Here is a 20753-nt window from a genome sequence, read left to right as displayed (position 1 = left end):
ATGAAAATCCTAGATTAGGTCCCTTGAGATAGATGTTATTTTAGGGACGTAAAGTGAGGATAACGAGAATGGGTAATCGGGATAGTGATTGGTTGGTGAAATTAGATATAATTTATTTATTGTGGGTTGAAAACCCTATATGCTCACCAGGCTCCCAAGCCTGACCCACTTAGTTTTAATTGTATTACAGGTAGTGGCGCGAGGGCATAAGATGGTTGAATCATCAGGTTGTTTTGGTTATAAGTCTGTATATGTATATATTTGTTGAATGACTTGTAATGTTATCGTTTATGCTTTATGGTCTGTATCGGAACATGACATCCCGAGTTTTGATTATATAATGAAAATGCATATCTTGATGAAATGCTTTGATAAATATTATTTTATTATGTTTTGTTTTGGGAACAAATTCCGCAACACTTTTAAATCAAAAGGATTTACTCTGAAATTATTTTAAAAAGCATAAATGAAATCGGTCTTTTCTGGCCGTGATTTTGGGGATGTCACACATAAAATTGTTTTTCATTGACTTTGTATTTGACATCTTTAATTATCACGATCCAAGAATCATAAGCCAACTACACCATGATCACAAGAACTTGGATTTTTCTAGAGAGAGAAAGTGAATATGAACCAAGTTCTAGAGAAAGAAAGTGAAACAAACAAGTATTCTAGAGAGAGAAAATCAAATTTTGAATTAAATCAAGGAATAAATTCGATTTCTAGAACAAAAACTTTCTCAACAATGAAGAACTCACAACAAATGAAGATTCACTTAAATCATGTAGTCATCATGGATCAATTCTTGAGAATTTCAAGAACACCTGCTCTGATAACAATTGTAGTGACCCTAATTATGATGACATGTGCGGAATAGTAAAAATCTAGTGAATCATGCAAACATCAAGAACCCAATGAGTAAATAAAATCATTTAGGCTCCATTAGAATAGTAAGAGTACAAGCAGGCTTTATTATTTCTCTCACCAAACTAACACTCACAAAATGGGTCTTTCATAATGGGAGCCACTCACTTCTTATTTATAGGAAAGACTCAACCCATTACACACACAAGAGGGTAAGCCACATCCAAGGAGAACTTTGCACCCTAACATACACTACTAGAAAAAGGTTAATAGAGTACGGTTGAAATTATGAATATAATACGTACATAGAGGGCGTATTAATAAAGGGGTGTATTAGATTACATGCCTAATAGTGTACGGCTTTTTAACCGTACTATATGAATCCTATCAATGTCATCTAATACACCATACAACCGTACTTGATACACCATTCAACCGTACTTGATGTCACTTGTACAACATCAAGATTTCCTCCCAGCCATTCCACCCACGTTCACATGATTGCATTCAAACCCTATTCAGCAGCCAATTACAAACCATGTTATATAATTCCATTCCAACCAAACCTAATCAGCCAGAAAGATATGTTAAATGGGACAACATTAAAAGGGAGATATATTAAAATGAACATGGATCCTTCTTTGGTATAAATTTCCTCTTTCTTTTTTACATTAAGTTAAAAGAAAACTTATCGGGACTAAACCAAACCAGTTATAAAAAACAAGTAACCTAATTAATTGACTTTTTGTTTGAAACAAATATGAAATGCAGAAAGAATTTACCTTCTTGGGTATAAATAGAGATAACTTTATTTGATATGTTTTGAAGAATACTGCAACAATGTACTTTAAGCTACTAAGGACTGAACCACACCAAACACTAACATGGATACTGAGGACCTTAATCGCCAATCTTGAAATTCTGAAAGGACCCAGAGAGACTCTTATGGTTTCAAAGCTTCTTCAATTTGGATTCCAATGTTTTGTCTCCCAAGGGTACTTCAACATGATTCATTGACCCTTGTTTTGTTGGTTTAATTGGTTCATGGACTCCAGATAGCTGCTTTATGTAGCTGTAAAATTCTTGATGAAAAGGATGGTCTAATGAGTAGCGGTCAGAAGTAGTGTCTGTAGAAATGCGGCAGGGAAACATAGTCCATTATCTGCACAACATATACCACCAAAAATTATGTGGAGTTATCGATTTTCATGATTTTTTTTCAAAAGTTCCCTTATGGTAAAAGGATTTACCTTCAACAGCTCATCACAACCATTTCCTTGCAACACTTGAACTTTTAACTTTGTTCGTTCTTGCAGGACCTGCATACATAATATTTATGTGTGAGAATTAGAACATACTCTGCTTAAAAGTTAAAGGCTAAATGCAAAAGATGGCGATGTACTTTCCATAACGATTTACTATATCTTAGTAGGGAATTATACATGACAAGAGTGAAAAAGAAGTTACAACATGAACTTAATTTTTCTCTTACATTATTATTATCACTGTTCTATCAAAAGTAGAGCTTACGATTCTGCCAAAAAGCTCTCCTCTAGTGACAAATTCCAGTATCATATATCTTTGTATGGCTTGACAAAACCTAACAGAAGGAAAGGATCATGTCATTAAAAAAATTAGAAATCATAACATGATATGTATTTGCTGAGATATCATAGTAACAAACACATAACTGAAACTTTTTTAATTGAAATGTATTTCAAGATTTCAATTAAACCTCATGCAGTTTCACAATATTAGGATGTCTCATTATCTTCATAATGGAGATCTCTCTTTTAATATGAAAATCAAGCTAAAAGATCATAGTCTATGGTTATAATTCAGGTGAAAATACAAGAAATAGAAAAGAGGGAAGATTGAACCATCTATGAGTTACAAGCAAGATTACTAGATTAGTTTACAATATATCTAACAGGTGTGTCTTTGGGATAGGTTATGAGGTTTTGTGTAGAAGAGAAAAATTGTAAGTGAAAATCAAACCTGATCCACCAATTTATGCTTCAGTTTTGTGTTTTTAGCTAGAACCTTAACAACAATAGCCACACCAGTCTCTGTATTTTTTGCAAACTTGAACTCTGTAAATGTGCCTTCACCAATTGTTCGACCAATCTCATATTTCTCCACATTATCTGTTACCCTCTTCATCATTTATCCAAGGCTCAAAGAACATAGATCATCCACAATTTCTCTGACCTCTGTTTGAAGACAATGGAAAAACTACACAACATCAAACATTTATAACTATCTATGTAAAACAACAAAAGTCATATTTATATAGCAAAGCAATTAAACCGATTATGGAGCGTTGGCATCATCAGCTCCAATCCTGTACTTTACAAAAATTATTATTAATTTAGCAAAGCGTTGAGCTTAAAGTATCTGTTTGGCTTGGTGCAAAAGTAATCATCATTACAAAGAATTTGGAAAATATGTAACAGGCACTAATGCCTGTAGTTGATACGACCATCAAACCATTTATAAGATTTCAGATGCATAGGGCTAGAGAGGAACTTCAATCTGGACCATTCAAAAGTATTGCAAGAAGCATCAAGAAAATGATTTTGTAAGTTAGACATATTACCAAACACATTGTGGGCATATTGACATATATACTTTTAAGCATAAAATGGAGTATAACAATAAACCAAAACTCATAGAGCGTCCATTAACAAAAACTGTACCTGGAATTCTAAATACATGCCACTGAAGATGCAAGAGCTCAACATGACATCAATGATAAGTAGCTCAAGACATGCTAAAAACCTATAAATTTGATGTTTAACAATAGGGAGTATAAGGATAGATTACAAAAAGTACGAGTGTTTCCTTCTTCATCCTTCAAAATGGCTTTGAGTCTAACCTCTACGGTTCCTCATACGATACCCACCGCTTTCCTCTAATAGAATACATCGTACAAGTAACCTACGCAAGGTTGGAAATCACTATTCATTAAGCGTAAGAATATCTTCATTGAGGTGTAGGTGAAAGCAGGCGTATCGTCTATGGTGGTTATGGCATAGGATAGGGTTTCGCTAGGTTATGTTGAAGATGGTTCAGGGGAGAAGGGGGTGAGTTGGCGCGTAGAGCGTGATTCTGGTGGTCATAGGAGGCTAATAAGGTGATGGTGGTGGTGGTGGTGATGGTGGATAGAGATAACAGCAACTTGGCATTACAGTGGAACTCAGCGTAAGCTAAGGAATAGAGCTTAAAAAGGCGAATGATGTCGGACAATCGTTCACCTTATCATTCAAAACCTTCAGCGCATTATTTCGAGGAATTGAAAAAGAGAGAAAGAGGAAGAAGGGGTAATAAGGTGATTAAGCGGTTGCCTTTTTTTTGAAACGGTAATTAAGCGGTTGCCTAAGAGAGCAAATGGAGTATGAGAAGTATTAATTAACTAATAAAAGACCCCGAGCATTATTATGACTATAAAAAAGCACCTCTAGCGTCCAAATCTCCTTAAGACCTTAACACTAAATTAGCCGTTCTAGAATATAATTAGCCGTACTTGAATGTAATTAGCCGTATTTGAATATACTTTTAAGCCGTTTCCAAATTTTCAAGTACGAGATACCTTTTACCCGTATTATATATCCCTGTATTATATTAACGTTTTTCTAGTAGTGATAGTTTCGGCCCCACAATCAATATGACATATCATGCCTTGTTCTTAACCAAAACCTTAGATATACGACGGATGGTAAGGTTGCTTTCACGCATAAAGATCTACGTGGAGGGGGTTTCCACTAGTGAGCATCGTCCCAAGTTATAGTATGTGTCTGGTGGAGTAGGGGTAGTCACGAATCTTCACGGACATTTTCTCTATCTCTCTCTTCTTTTTCTATTTTTTTAATTTTTTTTACTAGCGAATATCATTTCCAAGGGTTCGATGAAGAAATCTATAGCCTAACTATCTTCATTCCTTAAGTTATAGATCTTTATATTTCTCATATAGGCATCAATCACATCAAAAAGATATATATATATATATATATATATATATATATATATATATATATATATATATATATATATATATATATATATATTAACAAGAAGTACGTTTATCCTCCTTGAAAAAAAATGTTAGAAAAGTAAAAAAATAAATAAATAAATAAATTATGATGGACTTGGCAAACAATTAGACATCTGCATATTCCTTTCTAGATTTAACTTCAATCCCTTTGATTTGCTTGTATCTAGACTTAACCTCAATCCCTTTGCTTTGCTTGTATATAGTTTCTTCACATTTGAGTTCTGTTCACGTACCAACTTCACTAAGCTTCTCTTTGCATTTGATCTAAATGGACAATTTGATGCCAAGAAACCATCCACCAAATGTAAGTATGCTTCCAAGTCATGGCAACATGACACATCAGCATCCGGTTTCAAATATGGTGAGTTACTTGTATCAACCCGTAGTTCTGTCCCCGCATGTGCATATGCCCACGGCATCGTGTTATCAATAATATTCAACGCTACATTCATGTTTTTCGACTCACGAAGTTTTTTATCAAGTTCTTCGCTCACAAACATTCCCGGAACACGAGTGATGATATCTTTTGAGTTGACGATTCGCAGAACTTTCACCTGTTGGGAACTAAGTTTTTTTGCAAATGCTCGGTTCCCAACACGTGGTCCACCGAAGGTGTATACTGCTATTGGTGGAATGACCTGGGCACAAGTGCTCAGGTCATCTGCCACCAGTAGGGCTAGGGCCGCACCAAGGCTGTGACCGGTGACAGTGATACTTAGGTTTTCGCCTTCGTACAATTGAGTTAACCGTTTGATTTCGGAAACCACGGACTCTGCTAGGCTTGAGACATGAGCTCCGGAGGTCTTGTAGAGGCTTAAAAACCCACATTGCACTTTGGGTTGTCCACAGGATTGGTCTGGAATTTTTACGAGTAGGTCCCGCATGTTTTCAGCCCATTCGAGACATGTGGAGGTCCCACGAAGAGATATCACTATGTCACGTCTGCCCATTCTAGAGATTTCTCGTTGATCGTCACACACTGCTACGTAACCAATGCAACTGGTTTGTTGAGTCATCCACTCGAGATCTGGTGCCACTTTATCGACCCAGTCCGGAAAACCTACGGAAGCTGTGGCGTACAGGGTCTTGGTGACTCGGTAGGATCTATCTGGGATGGCGACTTGCCGAGGTGATGGGGCTTCCTTGCCTGAGGTGGCAGGATCCGAATGAAAACAATGATATGCGGCTTGAATGAACTCTCCATACCGGACCATCTCTCGCCGGAGATTCTCGTCCAGCGGATCAAGTAAACCCACCCAATTATTGCTCCCGTGATACTCTCTCCACCTGGAAGCCAGGCTGTTTCGGGGAGAATATTCCATCCCGTTCTTCGACAACAACCGTTGGAGCCGGTTCAGCTGTCGGGGAGACATTTCCTCCGCTGCTTTATTTTCCGGCCAAATTTGAGGCAAATGTAGTCCCTCTAAAAGACCCCCCTTTCCTCTACTCTCCGCCTCCGGCAACCCATTATCAGCACTCACTTTGGGTTCCAATTGGATCACCTCAGGTTCTGTACCTATTAGTCTTTCAAGATTTGAAAGGTGTTTCCTTGTGAACTTGGTTCTTGATAAGCTTGTGGTTTTCATGGAGGTCTTCGCTACACAAGCTTTTATTGCGGGTTTCACAGAACACCCATTACAATTAACGGCGAATCTCTCCTGAAATATGTCAAGATTATGCGCCGGAACTGTTGAGCCGATTTGCATCATGATTCTAAAATGATTAAAGATGGACCTTCACAAAGAGAAAGAGAGAAAAAAGAACAAATACACACTGTTGAGAGAGAGAGTGTGTGTGTGTAACTTTGTGTAGGGTGAACGGGTTATGAGGTAATATATAGAGGAACAGAGGGTACAAAGTGTAAATAAATAGATCGAATTTTGGTTTAGCTTTACTCCTCCAAATATGTGGGTTAGTCAATGTTACTTATTACATAACTTTTCAACATTTAGCGTCCCTCAGGATTTAATATTATTAAAACTAGCCTGGACTTATTGAAAAATATTCCAATCACTGTAATTCGACTAGTCAAACTAGTCCCTACATACTAAACAGCAACCAAAACTTGTATCACAATAATTTGAAATATTTTTCTTACAGTGACTCAAAATATTTATTTTAAATAATCATTTAAGGCATTGACCTATTTATATACATGTATAATGAAATATATTTTTTAAATTTATATGTAAAACTTGTTTAGATAAGAGCCACTCTTGTCCATGCCACTTACAAGGTAAATTATAGTATTGCATATGTTTCACCAAACTCGATTATTAGTTTGTAATATTTATATTATTTACCTAGAAAAGTGAAAAAGCTAATTAATATATGTAAGATTGATACTCCTTTATCTAGTGGTGTAGTCAGGATTTTGTTTTAGGCTATGTCAAATAATTTATAAAATATGAACAAATATCAAAGTATTTCAAATGGTAACAAAATGTAACAACTGTACGATTTTAAAGTAAATTGTTTGTTTAAGTTGAAAGCAGGGACGGTTTCACTATGGTGCCCATGGTGGCACCGACAACCCCTTATTTTTTGGATACAGTGTAAAATTTTTGAATTTTTCATTTTTTCTACATTTGTGTCACTACGTAAAAGGAAAAATGTGTCACCGGCAACACCTACTACGGAATCCTAAGTCCGTCCCTGATTGAAAGTAATTGCTATAATAAAAAAAATATATCATTATATGAACCTGACGAACGAGGAATTTACTATGAAGATCGAAATGCAATCCGATCTAATCAAAAAATTGTTGCCTCAATTCTTTAATCGGCGTGCCTCAACAAGTAAATTATTTCCTTCGTTATGAATTTAAGTTTTAAATGGGATGAGTTATATTACAATTCATAGTCTTAACGTTTTCTATTCAAAAAAATATTAATTATTTATATAATATATATTTCACTTTCAGATTTATGACTTGTATGAAAATCTAGGAAATCTACAACCAGAAAAATGATAGCCTGAAACAGACATAAAATAAAAAATAAGTGGGTCTTAGTCGTATCAGATAAAAGTAAGGGGGGGCAAACTTGATTGATTTGAATAAATATCAAATGGCAAACCTGAAAATAAAACGTACTTCTAAAGGTAAAGAGATTCAAAAGTAGGGTCGAAATGGGATTGAATATGCATACGCGGTGCTTTACACGCATGCATCTCGTCTCGCAGTGGTTATAAACATGATTCGTCTTTCACATTTTGATTTAGAGAAATTTATAAATTTAGAAAAAAAAATACTATATATCAAATTCAGCCAACGATTTTGATTCGTCTTTCACATTTTGATTTGTTTAGCAAAAAATGTTTTTTCAAAAACTTGCAAATGAAATAGCAGATGACTAGACCTTACTGGGATTTTAGGATTTTAGCTCAATTGTCGGCTCATGACCCAACAATAATGAGTATCTATAAAAGTTTTATTTTTAAACAAATCGCTCCACCTGCGATTTGCTATGCTCCCACCTGCAATTTGCACTCAAATATTTTTTTTTAAATTTTCCAAAAAAGTGACTACGAATTTATTATTTTTTACTATGAAATCTAACATTTTTTTCCTATGAAATCGTACAATTGTACTAGATTATATATAAAAGTTATCTAGAATTTTTTAGATTATCAAGCTATGAAATCATAGTCAAAACCAATAAATTCAAAGTGACAGTACTTTACCACAATTTGTAGTTGGATTTTTTTGGTCGATGATTATTGTTTACAAAGAGAAGAATTCATAGAGAACCAATGTCATTATCCTCATTTTCTCATTTGATTAAGAGTATTATTAAGTATTAATGTTTACAAATGTAGAATTCATAGAGAACCAATGACATTATCATCATTTTCTCATTTGATTAAGAGTATTATTAAGTATGAAAGATAATGTCAGTTGATGGTTATAGTAATGATAAGTTTAGAGAGTTATGAAAATTTAAATTACTGGATAAATATTACAAAGATCAAAAACTTAGAAAGATACAAAATCCAGAACCTAATAAAAATAGGTAATTCTATCTCCTTATTACGTATAACATACGACACAAGGTATACAAAGGACTCCTTCATTCTTATATTGTTCTACTAGGTTATAATCCGTGGAAAACACGGGTTGTATGTTTAAAATTATTATGCAGACAAACAAATATTAAATGTCATAAAAATGCGGCGTGTTTTGTATTTTAAGTAAATCTGAATTAATGTGATAAGTGAAATAAACGTAATACTTTAATATCGATTTTGAAACACTTCTTTATATATAATATTGGAAGTTTTATTGGTTAAATTATCATCTAATCTAACATCAATAACTTCAATTCTTCTATGTTCTTTACTATAAAAAGCAAAATCATTTGTAACGACCCAATTTTTACCAAGAATTTTTTTCATTTTTAATTAATCAAACAAATCCCATAATCCATAAATTTCCAAACCATTTGTTTTCCAATTCACAATTATTACAATTTCATTGTACTTTTTGAAAACATCAGAGAGTCCCAAACACACAAAAAGAGAGGTAGAGTGCACGCCACGTCATCACGCATTGCCTTTGCCCTTAGGCTCTGAAGTACCTGAAACAATCAACAACTTGTAAGCGAAATGCTTAGTCAGTTTCCCAGAGCATACCACACACACACAAACCACATATCATATATCCTGTTAGCTATAAAAGCTACACACATATCACGTAAGCCATGCATACATGAAACCTGTGAAAATGCCATGGGCTACCCCACATGGTCTTTACCTAGGACTGCCATGGGCTCCCCCACATGGCCTTACATCCAATGTCATGGAATATCCCAGATGACCTTCACCTAGGATTGCCATAGGCTACCCCACATGGTCTTACATCCAATGTCACGGGCTTCCCCCGGGGTCTTCATACAAAACATGCAATCACATAACAAAACACAGAATGTCTAACACATATATCATAATCACATAATGGGTCGGCCTTGGTGCCTTAGACCCATAGGTATGGTGAGAAGACTCACCTGACATGAATGCTGAACTGACACTTTGCGACCAAATATACCCCACGGGCTGCTCCACTCAACTGCCTAAAAAGTATCATACAATATCCAGTCATTTCCCCAAAGTCCATCCTGGTCAACTACAGGCAAGATCAAGTCAACGGTCCATGTTGACCCTAACTCGCCGAGTACAACTAGTGACTCGCCGAGTTTCCCGGGATAACATCTACTCGCCGAGTCATCGAGGTGACTCGTCGAGTTCATACGGTCTTGATTGATAATCTAAGGTCATTCGTCGAGTTTCCTTGCTTGCCACTCGACACGTCTACGAACATCCAACAATTGGGGGAATCTTACTCGACTCGCCGAGTTGCTCCTTCAACTCGTCGAGTTCTAGGTAATCTTCATCCGGCTCGCCGAGTTGTTCATCCAACTCGTCGAGTTAATAGCAATATTCATCGGGCTCGCCGAGTTGTTCATCCAACTCGTCGAGTCCATGCCTGCCTTCACTCGCCGAGTCGCCCCCTGCGACTCGCCGAGTCCTATCAGATCTCAAGCCATACAGACTCTTTTGAGCCATGCAATGCTTCCAAATTACAGATATAGGCTCCTGAGGCATGCTTTCCATGTAAAATTGCAAACTTTACGTGCATGCAAGGCTTTAAGGCCCTAAAATAGCAAATCTAAGCTTGGAATGGAGTCATACACTTGAGGGGAGGCACATGTTAAGCTCAACTGATAACTTTATGCATCTCAAGGCCAAAAGGAGTCCAGATCTGAAGTTACAACTTCAGATCTTGGCTTAAACACAAAAGCCCTTTCTTAGAATCCATGCACAAGAGGGTTTTGGGTGGAAATGAGCCAAGGAATAGCTTAATACCTTCCGAAAGTGCTCCACAGAAGTAGATCTTGAATCCCCACGAGCCCTTTGCTTCCTCTAACTTGTTTCCTCAAGCGCTTCCTTCACCAAATCCCTCCTTCAAGCTTAAAATCACCAAGAAACACACTCACACTCGAATCAGGGTTTTTGGGAGGAAAAGAGTTGTAAAGGGGAGGCTAATGACCCTTTAAATAGGGTGCAAGGCCCCGAAATCTAGGGTTTCATCTGCCAGCATCTACTCGTCGAGTCCCATAATGAACTCGGTGAGTAGGTCATTAAACTTCGCGGACAAACCCGCTACTACTCGACGAGTAGGGAGGCCAACTCGCCGAGTAGGTTCTCAAAAATCCAAACCAAAATATCATTATTAATACCTGAGGATCAGGGTGTTACATCATTAACCATAGATTTGCAAAGATTTATTTTTATAATAAAGTTAAAAGAAAATTACAAAATTAGTCAAATACACTAATTACTTTACAAATTTAGCCAAAAAAAAAATAAAAATTACAAAATTAACCACAAAAATCACAAAATGGAAAAGACCCATTTGCGATTTGGCCCCTTCCATCTGCAAATGTACCAGCGTTGTGCTTTAGGCACTTGTACATTCGCAGATGGAATAGTCCATTTGTGATTTGCATGTCCCCATCTGCGATTTTTCTGAAAAAAAAACTTTAAAAACGTTTTTTTTCTTCATTTTTCACTCTTCAAGATAGAAAAATTCTCTCTCTCTCTCTCTCTCTCTCTCTCTCTCTCTCTCTCTCTCTCTCTCTCTCTCTCTCTCTCTCTCTCTCTCTCTCGGCGATTCCCCGCGATTTCTTGAAGAAAATTGACGATTTTTTCAACAATCCCAAAAATATGGTTAGATTTTAACACTTTTTATGTTTTAATTAACATTTATTTAGTATATGTCTTTATTATTTTATTATTTATTGTATTAGTTAGTGTAAAAAAAATAAAATTATATTGTTTGTGATTGGGTATTTTTGTTGTACTTGATAGTTTTAATATTATTTATTATTAAACTTGAAGTTTAAATGGTATTTTGTTAGTGGTTGTATGAATGTACAAGTATAGACTGCATATAATGTGCATTGGCTAGTTGTACATTTAGTAAAATGGTTAGAATATGTTAATTTTTTTTTAAGTTCTTAGTTAAATAAATTGTTACCATAATGTTTACAAAATGTTTGGTTAGTGGTTTAAGTTGATAAATTGATATAGTTGTTGTATGTATAACTTGAAAAACTGTATATACTTATTGTATAAGTGATTTTATAACTTGAAAAATTGTATCGTATAAGTGGTTATTTAAGTTCTTAGTTAGAATATGTTATTTAAGTTCTTAGTTAGAATATGTTATTTGTTGTTTGTATAGTTGTAGTATGTATAACTTGAAAAATTGTATATACTTATCGTATAAGTGGTTTTATAACTTGAAAAATGGTTAAAATAATGTTTACAATATGTTTCCAATAGTCGTTTGTATATTTGTCGTATAACTTTAAATTTGTATATATTTGTTGTTTAAGTTGAGAAATTGTTATAGTATGGTTAGTATATTTTATTTTATATAGTTATCGTTTGTATACTTGTCGTATAATTTGGAAAGTTGTTTATATAGTTGTCGTTTATATAATATGTTATTGTTTTTCAGCGTAAATATATAATATAAATTATTGATTAAATGTTGGTATTTGCATAGTTATTATTGTTTATGTTTGTAATTTGAATGTTGGATTATTATTGCATTTAATAATCTGATATTTTTAAATGAAATATTTGTTTAGTTTTTTAATATGTTATTGTTTTTTGTGCATCATGATTATAATAATTTCAATGTTAAAACTATTATCAACTTAAAATGATCGGGGTGTAATATACGGGAAGTATTTGATGTGTTAGATGGTGCTAGACGTGATATTTTTAGACGTCCCTCGTTTACAAGGGGACGGATTGCTGTTCCACAAGATGTTTCTTCATCAGATACGGTCGGACGCTGTTTTATCTCCAGATGGGATAAAACGGTTATATTTTAGAGTGGGTGATACGAAAATGGTATATGGTCCAGAAGAGTTTTGTTTGATAACCGGGTTGAGTTTTGGGGAGTATCCAAAAAATATCGGGAAAAAAGTATCAGAAAAAATAGTTAGTAGTAAAAAAAGATGTTTATTGCGTGAACGACTATTTTCGAACTATACAAATAGTTCAGTGAAAATCGGTGACCTGAAAAGTTTTGTTTTAAATCAACCATTCTTAGAAGTTGACGACACTGATGCAGTTAGAGTATGTTTGAAATATATTTTGTGTGAAAGTTTTTTGGGAAAAGAAATAAATGATCGGGTGTCGCGAGATTGGTTTTTTTTGGTTGAAAATGTGGATGTCTGGAACAGGTATTTTTTTATTTACTTTGAAAGTTTCATATTATTAATGTTAATTTATATTATATCTAATATTTATTTGTTTTATTAGTTTTGCTTGGGGTAGCTAGTTATGGGATTTTACCTATGAGGACCTTGAGGATACGTGGAACAAAATAAATAAATATTTATCACTGCATGAGCGTCATCAAACTTTAAAATACTCCGTATCAGGATCTACGGCTCCATTTAGGGTATACAAAATTATTTATATTTAAATGATTTTATTGTTATGTTAGTTATTTTAATTTTAACTTTTATTACTATAATTGTAAAAATTGTAGATATGGGTATATGAGATGCTTCGGCTGTTCGTGCATGTGGATTTGTATTGAGAAAAAATAGAGGCATGTCTCGGATGGAACGATGGAGTGTCACAAAAAAATTGAAATGGGTTGATGTGAACAAGATTTTTTCAAAGACACAAGTTTATAAAAAAAAATTATTTTTAATAAAATTCATTATTATACTTTTATATGCATTTTTAATACATTCAATTTTTTAGGAGGGACAACCACCAAGAAATAGAATGTCACTGAGTGATGATGAGATGAATTTTTTTTATTATATGTCATTTCAAGAGTACGTATATAGTGAACGGAAATCAGTTTCATCCTCAATACAGGACCATTTTAGGAGACAAGACGAATCTTCGTCTAGTATGTCGTCTAGTGGTCGCTCTCACGATAAAGGTGGGCGTAATGGGAAACCCAGCTCAGATGAGGTGTTGAAATAACTACATGCACTGGAGCAACATGTGTTTATGAACCGAGAACCTACAGATGTGTTTGTTGAAGAAGTGAATAATGAAGATCTATGGAATAACATCAGTTTTGAGGAGCCTGCAGTATTCCAAACAAATTTTGATGTACCGGTTAGTTACACGCTACATTTTTTTTTTAAATTTATTAACATATTTGAAAATTTGTTTTCATATTTTATATTTGAAAATGTAGGTTGTAGATGATGAAAGGATGAATAAAAATAATACAAATGAAAATGTTTTGGTGATATTGAAGACGACAAGGTTATTATATATATATATATATATATATATATATATATATATATATATATATATATATATATATATATATATATATATATATATATATATATATTACAGTTACGATTTTAATAATTAAATTTTAAGATGTCTTTCGTTAATAACTATAATGTGTTATTTTTAATGTAGGAGTCGGAGGAGAGAAATGCCAATGCGGGTTGTAGTAGAAACAAATTTGATGATGATGTGTTTGATGTAAATGATTATAATGAAGCTAAAGAGGTTGTTATACTTACATTTATTTTAATTTTTTTAGTAGATTGAAACATTTTTTAATCAGAGATTATTGCTTATTAATTTAGGTGTTAGAGGAAGATGAAGTAATAATTACGGGAAATGTAAATTATTATGATGTTTTTGGTTTTGATGGCAAAGAAGTTACACCCGATAGACCGAGGTCTCGAAATTCATCAAAGTATTTGTGCCCTCCTTATACCGAGGTATTCGTTTAATTTATAAACTTATATCGTAATAATAAAATTTTATTTTTATGTGAATTATTTGAAAGATAGAGATTTAAACATTTGAATATTGTTTTAGTTACACATGACACCGAAGCAACAAAGAAGACCAAAAAAGAAGGTTGATATCAATTTAACAAGTCCCATTCCTCCTCCAACTTTTGTTATTGTTCACGACTTCTCCGTGTTGCGCCTGCAACCTTACGTAGCAGGCGGTGAGGTTGTTGTCAAGAATTATTTATTTCATTCATATGTTGTCCAGCATCGTTTGTTTAATTTCGTGTTAGATAGACATTTTTGGAGCGCCTTGTTTGGGCATACACACGACGGATGGTTGGAGTCATCAATAAAATAATTGTTGATTTATTATTTTAAAAGTATTTTGTTTTTTAGTTAATAACAAAAGTATCATAATTCTGTGCAGCAAATCACCATTTGGTATAGACTACTGATGGAGAGACGTTTTGATAGCGACCGACATACAATAATGCCTCCAATTTTTTTTGTTTGTCATGCTCTGGAGGAAGGGCATGATTGGAGGGCGTTTATGGTTGGTATTGCTACGTACCTCAACTTCATGGTTGCTTGGTGGGATGTCGATACGGTTAACTGAATTGTTTATTTTGAAAATATTTTCGTTATTGTCGTTATGTTTTTGTATTCTGATATGTAAACATAATTTTATTTTTTGATCCTTATACAGGTCTTATTGCCGATTCTTTCATCCCCTAATCACTGATTATTTGGGGAACTACGATTGGCGTCAATGGAAGTCCATATTTATGACAGTCTTAGTAGAGGGGCTTATGAAAAGTTCAACTCTAATGGAACCTTTACCAAATTTGAATCTCGAGTGGCAGATTATTTAGACAAGATTGACTATTGGGCCCAGAGGAACATCCCAAGGATTCTATTGAATATGCAATTCATTTTCGAAACAAATGTTCCCCAACAAAGTAGTTATTTGGTAGATTGCGGTGTTTTTGTTTGTATGTTTATGGAACAATTAGTTTCAGGCCAACCAATACGTGAACTTATTGACCCAAGGAATGCAGCTTTAGATTTTCGCCAACGGATGACAAAAATTATTTGGGGGTCGAGTCCTTGTCCTATGTAGTTGGATTATATATTTCTACATAATTGAATGTTTGATTTAATGACCTACTAATAACTTCAATACTTACAACATAACAACGACACCACCATTTGTTTTAAAGTAACAAGTACACTTCTCTAAACATAACAACAAATACAACAATTTATTGACGTAACAACTTCAAAACTATCAAAACAATATTAAAAATCTTACAACTTGTAAACAATAATTGCCAAAAACAACACCCAACTACAAACCAAGGCTATCTTTAACTTCTTATTTTCTGATTGAAAGTGCTTATTACAGTTAGCTATTTTAGCTATTACCATAGATGATTGTTCCTTCTCTTCGTCAACCCAACTGATAAACCCGCATTTTGGTCCCTGTAAATTTAAACGTTGACAATAAGAATTGTTTCCATATAATGATGAGGGTGTAAATATGAATGAAGTTAACAACATGATACCATATATGGGCAAACATAAAATAATCTTCCTGGGTTTTTAGCTGTACCCAAAATCCTAATGATACGTTCACCTCCACAATTACAGTATGCCATTCGCCTTTTTTATTCTATCAAATAGGAATTACTTTCACAGATAAATTTCATGGAGTTACTTTACACCCATTTATAGAAGAAATTTTATTACAGACAAGTATGTTTGACTATGAAATGAACTGGTTTGACTATGAATTTAAAAAGTTGAACTATGAACTGCATACAAGTACATTGTCTTGTCTTGTTGGTCAGTGATGTTTGACTATGAAATGAACTGGTTTGACTATGAATTAAAAAAGTTGAACTATGAACTGCATACAAGTACATTGTCTTGTCTTGTCGGTTAGTGATGTTTGACTATGAAATGAACTGGTTTGACTATGAATTAAAAAACTTGAACTATGAAGTATGAACTTTTGAGAAACACCAATTTGTATATAATTATAATTGTATTTGTGTGATTATTGTAAAACACTTTCATTGTTGTTCAGAATGAGTACTTACACCGAAAGAAGCTTTTCTCAGCTACCAATATTCTTACATAATCTACAAAGAACAAATCCTAATACCTTCACAGCCATCAAGAAAACAGATACCAACCGCTTTCAATTATGTTTTGTGGCTTTAGTTTATGTGGTATAACATATTTGTTTTATTGAGTTAATTAATATTTCTTGGTAATGTATCTTGTTTACTCTTTACTTATCATTAATTTATGTTTGTTTTTTCATGCAGATTCGTACCTTCCTTAGGTGCATGATATTGTTATTATATGTGAGTTATTTACCCCTTCTTGGGAGCTATCTGACAACAATGTACTTCACAGTGGCTTTGGATGGAAACCATGAACCCCTACTCTTAGCAATTGGTTTGGGAACCTTATAGTGTGAAGAATCATGGAGATGGTTCATGATGAAGTTAAAAGAGTGTTTAGGTGAAGATAAAGAGGTTGGTTTCATAAGCAACGTATGTGATAAAATAGACTTTGCTTTTCAGAGTGTCTACCCAGATTCGTATCATGGATATTGTCCTAAAGATATAGCTTAAAAATATGTGACTCTGTCGGACATAATAATATGAAATTCGAAACGTTGTTTTGGAAGTCATGCAATGCATATAGTGTTAATGATTTTTACATGTGTATGGAATGGTTGCAAAGTGCCTGTAGGAAACCACCTTTCTGCACCATGCTTAGGAGTCCGGTTTTTTGGCTTGACGATATAGCAATTTCAAAATGGACACGAGCATTTTTCCCAAAAGTACGTTACAATGTTAAATCGATTAATATCCCTTAAATGTTGCAAATTATATCCACGTCCACACGTGAGTTTCCTATAACAACGATAATTGAGTTAATGAATACGTCGATACAATCAAAGTATGCTGAACGGGCTGAAGTGGCGGGTAAGGGAGATTGTTAAATTTAGCCTTTTCTTGTATTATTATTTTAAAATTAACAAATTTTGTAGGGAGGTTGTCTGGTTGGGTGACCCCTTATGTTGAGAATAAGGTTCAAAAACATATCAACAAGTCTTATAATTGGATGGCATGACGTTTGTATGGGGATATATTTGAAGTCGATGAACCACTAATATTAAATGCCATTTCTACAGTAGAAATTGTGTGACGTGCTCCACTACCGGACACCCTTCCAGTACAATTGTTTCTCGTGTGTCATAGTTGACCACATGTAGAACACTCTTTTCTAATTGGACCCTCGTCTTGGGATGGAATGTGGTCTGTGTTTATTGGCATGCCTGGCTGACGTTTATCCATTATAGGTGGCTTAACAATCATCAAATCATCGGGGATATCCCATTCGGATGACTTTGGCAAAGGGTTTATTGATTCCTCATACGTTTTCCTCAGTGTTTCGGTAAAGTAAGCATTTAATGCATACCTCGATCAGTCTTGGTAATTGCTCACTGTTAAACATCTTATGAAATGACCACAAGGTATCCCATTAAGTTGCCAATGCCTACATGTACATGTCATATGTTAGAAATCAACAATCACGTTTTGTGCCCCCTTTTTGACCTCGCATTTCGTATTTGAGATCATGCGAACATCCCACTTACTAAAAGTTTTTTTGTTTTCTTTTACAATATCATCGGCCCAAGGGGTGAGTGTTGTTGTTGCTTCCGCTAAAAAACAGGCAAAATGAAGAAGTTAAGATCAATAACATTTAATTAACAAAACATTAATATTAAATTTAACTTAATACTTGCAAAGTTACATCTTTGAAACCACCACTGTTGCATTGTTACACGAAAAAATCGATCAACATAAGTATCGACACCTTACGTGCATGTCTAGATAATGCATTTATAGACTCCGCACTGTTTGGACGACATTAGATTGTATCGGTTCCCTTTAAAATGTGCATTGACCAAATTTCTGGATTTATACTTTTTAAGTACTCCCATACTGGTTCTTTTGTTTTTTTTATAACATCCATGGCAGCGTTAAAAGCATCAACTGTGTACGCCCTACAAGCCTCCCAAAAAAATTCCTTTAACTGTGTTACTCTTCCTGAATCTAGATACTATGTTGAAATACAAATGGACACCACATATTCCGTGATGAGCATGAGGAAAAATGTTGGCAACGGATATTGCTATAGATGGAGACCTATCAGATATAATTGTAAGTTGCTGCATATTGCCTATGCAATCACGTAGTTTTTGAAAAAACCATGTCCAAGAATCTGTACATTCATTTTTGCATATACCATATGCAACCGGTAATATTTGGTTTTGTCCGTCCTTAGTAACTGCAAGTAACATGGTACCTTTGAACTCTCTATTTAGGCGGGCTCCATTTACTACAAGGGTCGATTTACAAAATTTGACAAAAGCGCGTACCTACAATACAATGTATATCTATTCAAATACACCAAAAAAATTGAAAAAAAATATTAAAATATTAAAATACTAACCGAGCAACCAAGTGCGACGTACAAAAACTTAAAGCGATCATCATCATCTGTTTTAATATGTGTCACCGTACCCGGATTATGTTTGACCAAATTGTAGAAATAAGCCGGAAGTTTGGTAAAAGAATCCTCTTTCGTACCCCTTAATGACAACAATGCATATTGCTTCGCACGCCATGCCTGATGGTATGAGATATTGATATTCTATTGAGCATTCATATCATTAATAATATCTTTTCCCCGATAAACTCTACTATAATCTTCAGCCAAAACATCAGCAACATATTCACCCAAAACATATTTGTTTGCTTGTCGATGATTAGGTTGCAAAATTGTTGAAGAACATCGGTGTACATCAACAAATTTATTCACTTGGAAAAGTCCATCAGAATTTTTAATTGCTTTTGCTCTTAGTAACCAAAAACAATTTTTCGAAACACACACAACCTCATACCTTGATTTGGTGGATCTACTTGTCCTCGTCTGAAAACCTTCTCGAAGACATTTTTTTATCAATACACCGCTTTAAAAGTTCTTTGTTCTTAAATATACTCTCACATTCAATCTTTTGAAGATTGATGTCTACCATCTGTGTTGGGATATCTTCATTAATATCAACTGGACATGTTGGTAGAGGGGGCATACCGTAAAAAAGGTTATCGGGAAACTTACCTTTAACTTCATCACCCAACTCATCTCCGTCTGAATTGCTTTTTAAGTCGGTTATATCTAAACCTACATCAACAACATCAACATAATTCTCGTAAACATGCTTTTTTCATATTTTTGACGCATAAATTTTTTATTTTTACTTTTATCTACTACACGTCTATTCATAACTTTAACTTCTTGTTCGGGAACATCAACACAACGACCACCCATGTCATTAAGATATGTATCAACATCATCATCACCAACATACTTGTAATTTTCAGGATCCACATAGTTAATAGGTGAATAACTAACATTAACATTTTCAGCAACCCTATGAAATTGAGGGACACTGGGAGTATTGAAAGTACCTATCAGATAGTTGCTCCCTTTATAGCTGCATAGATTACCAACCGACTGATTTCCACTATGACCTGCCTCATTAACCTCATCTCTTTCATCAACCACCACAAACACTTTCACAGCCCTTTCTCCGCTACATTTGATTACATTTATCAACATTCTAACATCCATATCTTCAACTATAGCTATATAATATTTCAATTCAGGATGATGGAAACGAAGACTAATTCCATATTTGTCTAACAAACCAATTTTGCTTCTCACCAAAGATACAAATTCACTATAACTAATGTACTTAGAAAATATCAACGTGAATTTAGAAATACCTCCCTATGAACATACGTATTCCAGATTTGTTAAAATAACTTGCCATTTCCCACCGGTTACAAGACAAACCAGATATTCAATCATTTTGTTTTTGAGAGATTTTAAAGAAATTTCCTATAGAAATAACAACTTAACTGATAATTTTCTACAAA

General features: G+C 34.2%; 1 protein-coding gene and 1 long non-coding RNA gene across 2 annotated transcripts; both read right to left on the bottom strand.

Annotated features, from left to right (window-relative positions):
• Window positions 1–930: 930 nt before the first annotated feature.
• LOC111890390 (uncharacterized) lies at window positions 931–3211 on the bottom strand. Its single transcript, XR_002849851.3, has 4 exons — window positions 2863–3211; window positions 2357–2464; window positions 2115–2183; window positions 931–2026 (listed from the first exon to the last, which is right to left on the bottom strand). It is a non-coding gene; the product is annotated as an uncharacterized LOC111890390 (long non-coding RNA).
• A 1770-nt stretch (window positions 3212–4981) lies between these two features.
• On the bottom strand, window positions 4982–6743 carry LOC111890361 (phospholipase A1-Ibeta2, chloroplastic). The gene has a single exon (XM_023886485.3). The coding sequence runs from the start codon at window positions 6625–6627 to the stop codon at window positions 5002–5004; it is 1626 nt and encodes a 541-aa protein (XP_023742253.1). The 5' UTR covers window positions 6628–6743; the 3' UTR covers window positions 4982–5001.
• Window positions 6744–20753: the final 14010 nt, after the last annotated feature.

This window comes from Lactuca sativa, chromosome 4, assembly GCF_002870075.4.
Source record: "Lactuca sativa cultivar Salinas chromosome 4, Lsat_Salinas_v11, whole genome shotgun sequence".
Lineage (NCBI taxonomy): Eukaryota > Viridiplantae > Streptophyta > Magnoliopsida > Asterales > Asteraceae > Lactuca > Lactuca sativa.
The sequence above is the reverse complement of the archived record's forward strand: the minus strand, read 5'-3'. Positions and strand labels throughout refer to the sequence as shown.